The sequence below is a fragment of the Echinops telfairi genome, unplaced genomic scaffold, assembly GCF_000313985.2.
Source record: "Echinops telfairi isolate 266 unplaced genomic scaffold, ASM31398v2 ScPeMD7_7468;HRSCAF=8506_0, whole genome shotgun sequence".
Classification (NCBI taxonomy): Eukaryota; Metazoa; Chordata; class Mammalia; order Afrosoricida; family Tenrecidae; genus Echinops; species Echinops telfairi.
This window is the reverse complement of record NW_022111369.1, coordinates 6,870,547-6,879,080: the sequence shown is the minus strand read 5'-3', so window position 1 is coordinate 6,879,080 and position 8,534 is coordinate 6,870,547. Positions and strand designations below refer to the sequence as shown.

General features: G+C 46.7%; 1 protein-coding gene across 8 annotated transcripts in view; it reads right to left on the bottom strand.

Annotated features, from left to right (window-relative positions):
* The window catches only part of COL25A1 (collagen type XXV alpha 1 chain), a 580,731-nt gene extending 575,074 nt beyond the window's left edge, over positions 1-5,657 (bottom strand). For all 8 annotated transcript variants that reach the window (XM_045284160.1, XM_045284159.1, XM_045284163.1 and 5 more), the window contains exons 1-2: positions 5,073-5,657; positions 3,917-3,986 (exon numbers count right to left, since the gene is read on the bottom strand). In XM_045284160.1, the coding sequence (XP_045140095.1) occupies positions 3,917-3,986; positions 5,073-5,369 (367 nt within the window). In that variant the 5' untranslated portion in view covers positions 5,370-5,657. The remainder of the gene's footprint in view (positions 1-3,916; positions 3,987-5,072) is intronic.
* Between the last annotated feature and the right edge of the window lie 2,877 nt (positions 5,658-8,534).

Sequence of the window (8,534 nt, the reverse complement as noted above, 5' to 3'; positions counted from 1 at the left end):
TGAATGGCTCACCTAAAATAAGTACTTTGTAACTTATATATCAAAAAACTTTTTAAGAGTAAACAGGAAAGTGAGTCAAAGTAGTTCAACTACTTTTTGTAAAACATCTTTGTAAACATCTGGCTGGAAACTGCAAAGACCCTCTTAAACCAGGGTTTCTCAACCTGTGGGTCGCGACCCCTTTGGGGGAATCTAAGGACCCTTTCACAGAGGTCACCTGATTTATAACACTAGGAAAATTACAGTTATGAAGTAGCAACGACAATAATTTTATTGTTAGGGGGTGATCACAACACAAGGAACTGTATTAAAGTGCAGCGGCATTAGGAAGGTTGAGAACCACTGTTCTAACCAATCTCTATACCCCTATCTAAGTCCAGTTCCTAGCTACTTCAATCATTATTTAACTAAAAGACCACAAATCTTTCCCACAATTAAAAAGATGCATTTAAAAGCATAAAAGCAATTTAGGACACTAATATAAATATATATCGAGAATGAAGATGGCAACAAATGTACAAATGTGCTTGACACAATGTATGTATCTGTGGATTGTGACAAGAGCTGTACGAGCCCCCAATAAAATGATTATTTTAAAAAACAGATCTATAAAGAGTCAACTTTCACTAAGACACCAAGAGTTAGAAAATGGTCTGATTATCTGCATGAATGATCTACAGAAATTTTTGTTCAATTGAGCCTTGTATTTTCATTCAAAATCCTGCCATTAACTATTGTTGTTGTTGTTGTTAGGTCCGATTGAGTCAGCTCCCACCCACAGCGACCCTACATGGCGAGCACTGCCCGGTCCTGCGTCATCCTCACAATTTTGCATTTTTGAGCTGATCATTGCGCACGGTGTCCATCCTTCTTGCTGAGGGCCTTCTTCTTTCTCGATGCTCCTCCGTCCCTTACCAAACATGAGGGTTAACTAGTCACTGAGTTTTGAACAAGTTATGCTTCATCTCCAGGTGGCCCAGATTAGGGTTGAGTGACATATGATAGAGCACAAGGAATCGTCATTGCTGCCATCAAATAAAGAGCTACAAATACACCACACAGTTTGGGTCCATTATCTCCCTGCAAGGCAACTATTACCAGCCATTTTTTATTGATGAGAAAACTGGAATCTAGAGAAGTCCATTAGTTTGACCCAGGTCACACTGTTTTTTAGAGGCAGCAAAAGATTTTAACCCAGAACGGTCTATCCAGTCCTGCTCCAAAGTTTATACTCATTCTATTCTTCATAGACTTAGGGCTTCGATTGGGTCTCACATGGGCAGGAGTTTTGCCCTTGCAGTTACTATATTAAGTTATTCTCTTCTCCAAGATCCCAATTTCCTCATCTGTGAAATAAGATTACAAGTGCTGGACTTTCCCAGTTGTGGCAACTAAGCAAGAGTGTGCATCTAAAGTAGGCTGTACCACTCCTAGCGGTCAAAGTCATTAATCATCTTTCTCATCCCTCTCCTAAAAAGGGCCATTCTTGTCTCCAGAGGGATAAAAAAAAACTCCACAGATTCTAGGACTGAGTTGTAGTCTACCAGGATCAATCTCACTGGAGCTGAGTGCCATCAAAGACGATTCAAGTGAACACAAACAACACTGCATCTATCATTTGCTAGCAGGCCTTAGGGCTGTGGCAGAGGCTGTCAACAAGAGTGTCAACTTCAAGAGGTGGGCATCCGTCCACAGGAACTGAGCTGAGGTCACAGACTTGCCTCACTCTGCCCCGCCAACAGATGTCTGGGTGACAACTCTTTATCACTGCAGACCAGAGTTCCAGCCAAACAAGGTGGAACGTTCTGGACCTCCTTTCTCATCCTCTTGACCAGCCCATTCATTTTCTGCAATAATACCTCACTGACTAGATTTCCTGGAATTATAACTCACAACAGAATGCTTGGATTTCGTTGGTGTCTGATTATTTTACCAACAGCAAAGAGTGTGTCTAAAACTTCGATCTTTCAGCGAACATCCGGTTTGAGTGTGTGTATTGGAATGTGTGCCTTCAAATGCTAACCTCCCAAGCAAAGCCCATGAAAGAAGTGATGTAATGTGGAGCTCTAGTGGTGGCAAAGAAGTAAAGCAGCCATTAGTGAGAGTTCACCCAAAAAAAAAAAATCTCAAGGAAGGCACCCGGAACGTTAAAGTAACACGTAGGAAGAAATGTGCTTCAGAGTGTTTCCAATTGATCTGCTAGGAGGATATAAAATGAACTCTACATTTAGTAACTTCCCTTTTTTATTCGTTTCCCAGCTTGCAAATTAGACTTCAAAAGCAGCCTACATTAAGCACCATGAAGCTGTTACATGGCAGGAAACAGAACTCATTGCTGGGATTGTCATCGGTCTACTTTTGTCAAGAGTCCCCTTCACTCAATACTAATTATGGCTCTCACACCTAGCGAGAATACTGCAAACAGAGCATGCTGACCTCTAAAGTGTGTGATCCCTGGAGTCCTGCAGCAACTGTCCTAAGAATTTAAATCATCCCCCACAGACTGTTGAGGGGGGGCTGGGACTCATTCCTATTCTAAAAAAGAGCCTTCTGGGCATTTCTGATTTCTGAGGTTTTTCCCAACTTAAATCAACTCAGAAGGGAATTGACGCAGTCCAATTGTAACCCACCGTGTTATCTGTTACCTACCATACCAGGGGGCTTCAAAAAGTTCATGGAAAACTCTTATGATCTTTTCATTCCACTTTTCCATGAACTTTTTTGAAGCTCCCTCATCTGTTTTCTCAGTCAAAAGATGTCGTTTTTAAAATATGGTTTCAATGTTGTCCACAACACGGCAGAACATAAATAGCTAATGTTTTCATGACGTACAACCTGATGTTAAAAATCCAATTAAATTTTTCTAAATAAACATGGTGTCTGGTTCAGTTGGGTCAAAACCCAATCATCATGGACTTAGGGGGAGGAACCTCAGAATATATAAAACTATAGGAACGTATCTTTCCATATCGAGAAAGCTCTATCTGTGTTTCATGTGCCTGAATATGGAGAAAAACCCAAGAGACTCACTTTTTAGTGAGTGATGATTCCAGAAACTAAAAGACAGGTTCAAAAGGCAACAACAGAGTCCATCTGAAATGAACATCTCAAGACTCGATAGAGTTTTTTGTGGTTTGTATCCACTGACGTCGCTGGACACTGTACAAAGGTAAAATTCCAAGGGTGACCACGAACCCTCAGAAGTCTGTGAATGACAATGGAATGGTTGCTCGGAGACTTTTATCTCATTAATGTCTCCCTTTTCCGTCATTCCGCTAATATGCTTTCATTACTGTCATTCCTTAAAGTTGAACAGACCAGGGCTAAACATATGCATCTATAGGCTTTCCCCTGAGAATGCTACACTCTGTAACCAAAGGTCAAGATCAAGAACAAACCTCTTCAAAATCCTCATCTTGAGCTATAAGATAGCAGAGTGAACCTTAAGGCCAAAAGGGGAGTGGGAGAGGAAGAAAAGGTGGCCTCTAATATAATCATATGCCAAAGGAAAGGAAATAGAAATCTGTTCTAATGCAGCATCAGCCACCAAAGAATTCAGAGTCTCACATGTTCTACAGTCCTTTTCGCCACAGATATTAAAATAATGCAATAAAATGGAAGACTATTTTTCAATCTGTGAATCTATAAGAACATCATCTTTGTACATCATCTTGCTGTTATTTTCCCTGGAGATTATCTATCTCCTTCACTTTCCTATCTGACCTTGCGCCTCGGCTTACAATAATATTTGGGGCTTTATTTGCCATTCTTTTGACGGAGACATGTTGATTTTATTAAAGCAACCTGGGTCTGCATTCTTTCTTCGCTATTATTACAGGTAGATCTGACAGACACAGGACCTTTGTTCTAAAATGTTCTGCTACAGAGGAAACCTTGTTAAATAGTTCCACTTTACCTGCTGGGCAGTTGCATTCTGAGGGTATGTCTCTTGCGATTCTGATTTTAGCCATATGTTCATAGGATTTCTGTGGAAGAAGAGGGGAGATTAATAATTATTATGCTATAATCAGCAGTGGCAATGTCGAGACATTGACTCTTTGGGGAAATCTCTGGCCCTCAGCATTTCAGAGGCTGCATAACTAATATCTCCATATGAACGTAAGACTTTAGGCGAAAGGTCACAGTGCTCAAGCACTGGAAAAAGAAAAAGACCAGGGACATAGGAAAAGACTGCTGGGCAGTTGTGTAACATCTTTCTCCCACTCTCAAGCAGGGACAGCCAATCCAAAAACCTGGCACTAACATGTTGCACTTCTGAGTCCACTATTTTCCTGGGCAAGATTTTAAAACAGCCAATAGTTTATAGAACCAGGTGAACTGTTTTATCCCGTTGTGCTTGTAATTGCAATGGAGCAAAGACCATCTGTTTGAAGAGCAAGTTTCAGTGAGCCCCTTAACTCTGGTTAAAGTGCTCCTGGTTTTAATAAATAGATTGCAGGTTCCTTTCAACTCCCAATTCCTAGAACTGACATCCATAAATACCGCGGCACTGCAGTCTTTACTATTTTTTTTCCTTTCAAACATTTATAGATGGAAACGTGAAACGTCAGAACTGTTTTCTTTGAATCATACCTAGATAGAAATATTTCTCATTCCAGAGTGATTACCTCTCATATATTGATTAGCAACACCTACAGCCCTAGCCGCAGCTGTTAAAGGTGTTACAGGTGTGAAGAAAACAACACGTTCTCTCTCCAAGGAATAATCACCGCAAATTTGGATAAGAATCTCCTGGGATCCCAGGAAATTTATATATATATATATACACACACAGCGGTATATGTATATATGTATCACGTGCCACCCCACTGTCCTGGCCACCCTTCCAGATTTCCATATATGATTAGCATGCAAACATGACGGAAGAGTGAGGGAACGTGATACAGAGAGGCCATAGCACCGGTGGTGCACATACAAAAATATATGCTACCGTGCGAGTAGATCGTCACCTACACGCATACAGCACACTTAGCACGGCCCATGAAGAGGCCACACGGAATGACGCCTTTTTGAGATGGTATGCACGTGCAAAATACCCCGGCCTTCCACACCTGAGCGAGAAGTCCCTCCACTTTCTCTTGCACCATCGCCTTGAGCTGGTCCAGTGAATCTGGCAGCAGACGGAAGGAAGGGTCGCCTTTGGCGGATTCCAGGGCGGCGATCCTGGCCTGGAGATCGTTGGTCTTCACCCCTAGGTACAGGCAGGACCCCACGGCCACCACTGACAGGAGGGCCGCCAGGGTAGCACCCGGGGGCCAGGTCCGGGCACATCGCTGCGCCGCGGGGCTCCGGTCCAGGGGGCTCGGCTCGCGGCTGCCTCCTTTCCCTGCGTGCTTCTTCACCAGCATCGTGGTGGAGGGGTGGGTCGGCCGCCTCGGCTGCGTCTCCCACCCTCTGCCACTTTTTTCTGTTCTCTTTTTTTAAGCAAGAAAAAAGGATGGCTCCTCCAAAGTTCAGTCACTGTGGCTGCGCAACTAGTTGGCGGCGCGAGGAGGGAGACCCCCGGTTTCGTGGACCACCCTCCGCAGGCTGTCTCGCCTCGTCCCGGCTGCGGGGAGGCGGCCCGGGGACTGGGTGGCAGGGGCGTGAAAGGCTGGCCCTCGCGCTCCCCCGAGCTCAGACACCTTCCGAGAGCGGCGGGGCAGGGTCCGGGGGGGCCCCGGGCGAGGCGTGAAGAGGGGGGTCGCCGCTCGCCCCGGCCGCGGAGCACCGGACCTGTTGCGTCTCTCGCCTAGTTTTCCTGCTTCCCACCTGAATTCAGGCGGAGCGAGCCGGCGAGGGCGCAGTGCGGACGGCGCGGCCGACGGACACAGCCCACCACAGCAGCCCAAGAGCTCCAGCGAGTCGAGTCGCGAGGCCCGAGTCCCGGCTGCCCGGAGCGTCTCCGCAGCCCGGCGCGTGCGAGCCTTAAATACCCTGCGGGATGCTCAGGGGGTGAGTGTGTGTGAACGCGTGTGTGAGTGCGCGCGCGCCCCGAGCGCGACGTCCCTCCCCCGACCCCCTCCCGGCGCCCGGCGGCGGGCCTCTCCGGCTGCAGGGCGCCCCCTTCTCGGGGCCGCCGCGGGAGCGCGAGCCCGCCTCATTAGCATAATGTATTCACCTTCACCCAGCCCGCGGGCCGCCCTCGAGACCCCCGAGGAGGCGGGGAGCCGGGCTGGAGGTCTGTGATTAGCATACTGTATGCAAATCGCTGGAGCGGCCTAAGGGATTGGAGAGGCGTCTTAGAGGCCCCGCCCCTACCTCCACCAGCCCCGCCCCTCCCGTAACTTGGGCTTCCCTGGAGCTACCACTCCCGCCCGGGTCTGGGGCCGCGGAGGGGTCCGCGGTGGGGCCCGGGGAAACTTTGCTGAGACCCACTCGGCCCACCGCCTCCCTCTGGGTCTTGGGTAAGAACAGAGCAATGGCCTGCGAGAAGGACGAAGTGAAGCCGAGGGCCAGAGTTCCCCAGATCTCCGCTCCCAAGCCGCGGCGGGAACTCGGGGCTCTCCAGCTCGGGTACCTCGCATCCGCCCCCGCCCGCCTTCCCACGTGCCCGGAGGCCGCCGAGTGTCTGACTGACTCGGGAGACGCACTTCCCTGCTCGTCTCCTCTTCCCACGGCCGCGCAGCAAATCCTCCGTCCAGTGCAAGGTCTCTCTCCCCTCCCCCAGTTTCCTTCTGTCTCGGCGGTGCCGTCTCCTCCCTGGTCTGTGTTCCTCGGCTGGACTGGGGGTGCTAATGCGTTTTCCGGATGATTCCCTGTTTCGTGGGATTGTGGAGGGGAACGCTGAGGTGCACACGTTTCTCAGGATTCAGAGAAGGGCTAAAGAATGAGGTCAACTTTTCCTCTCACCTCACTCTCCTGAACTTGTTCCCTCTGGATCAAACTACAGGATTTTTGAACATTGGTAACTAGTAGCATTCTACATCTAACTGATTTACCAAGAAAGAAACACACACACACACACACACACACACACACACACACACGCACACACACACACCTCTGTACCGCTGGATTCCTCATGCCCTCATCCCCATGAAATACGAGCCTATCAACTCTTTTTGATCCATGATTAAAAGTCTTTACTCATTATTACAAACGAAGATAGTGCTAGCTGTGAGACTGTGTATAAAAGTTTAAACAGCATCTATTGATGAAGGATACAGGATGGGGGCGGGCGGAAATTAGAAAAATTCATTGAATGCTGCTATAAAATCAAAGGCATAATACCTCCCATTTGTATGACACCACGATTCTCAAAGAATGGCCCAGACCCAGCAACATTACATTCCCTGAGAATTTATGCAAAATTCAAATGCTGGAGCTCCTGCCTACCCACTGCTCAAGTAGAACGGAGCTACTAGGGTTTCCTAGGCTGGAATCCTTTATGGTAGAAGACTGCCACATCTTTCTCCCCTGAAGTCATTGGTGGGTTCGAACCATTGACCTTCCGGTTACAGCCTAGTGCTTAAGCACTATTCCACTAGGACTCCTTTTCCCCCTAGCTCCGTTTACTTAATCAGAAACTAGAGCAGGAGTAGAGATTTAAAAACAAACAAACAAAAAAAATAAACTTCACTGAGTTGATTCTGACTCATAGAATTGCCACTGTAGATTTCCCAGAATGTAAATCTGTCCTTTGGACATGTTGTCAGGCGACACCAGTCCCTGGAGAAGTACAATCGTGTTTCGAAGCGGTGGAGCAGCAAAAAAGAGGAAGGGCTCCATTGAGATGGGTTGACATAAAGGCTGCGTGGAAGGGCTCAAGCACAAGAACAGTTGTGAGGATGTCAAAGCACTGGGGTTGATAGGAGTTGGAACCTCTTCAATGGCACCTAACAACAAATCATTAGAGAGCCAGAAAGCCTGATCCTCCTCCCCAGAAGCAAGTGGTAGGTTTGAAGCACAAACCTTGTGGTTAGCAGCCCCATGCCTCAAGTCACCCAGTGTTTATCAAGGTTTCCAGAAGAATCAATGTTAGATTACCACTGGTGTGACAATGGACAAAGTATTTTCACAAATATTTCTTTTTCGTTTGAACCTCATAATACTGTGATGCAGTAAGGAATTATTGACCCAATTTTATATGTGTTTGCATAATGAAACAATGTTCAAGTCACATAATTATGATCGAAATTATTCCCAACAATAGAACTCAAGGCAAGAATATGAATTATTTTTAATTTTCCAGTTACCACACTAAGCATTCCTTCCTTTTCTTTTCTTTTTTTCTCCTGCTTCCCCCTCCCCCCTTGCCTTCCTCTGCCTCATTCCTTCCTTTTCTTTGCAAGTCTTTCCTCTGCATGTCCCTTGCACATTAATACTCGTGGAGTCCCTGTTTTGTTCTGTCTTTTCTTAACTCTGTGCACTGTCTCCATTAGAAATCCTAATTAATCCTCACATTCAACTCAAAAAAACTCCCGGTCATCAAGCTGATTCCCACTCATAACCACCATACGCATTTTAAAAATTCAAAACTCATTCACCTTCCTTCCGTTTTCCTCATCCCAGCCTCCGTGCCATTAATTCAG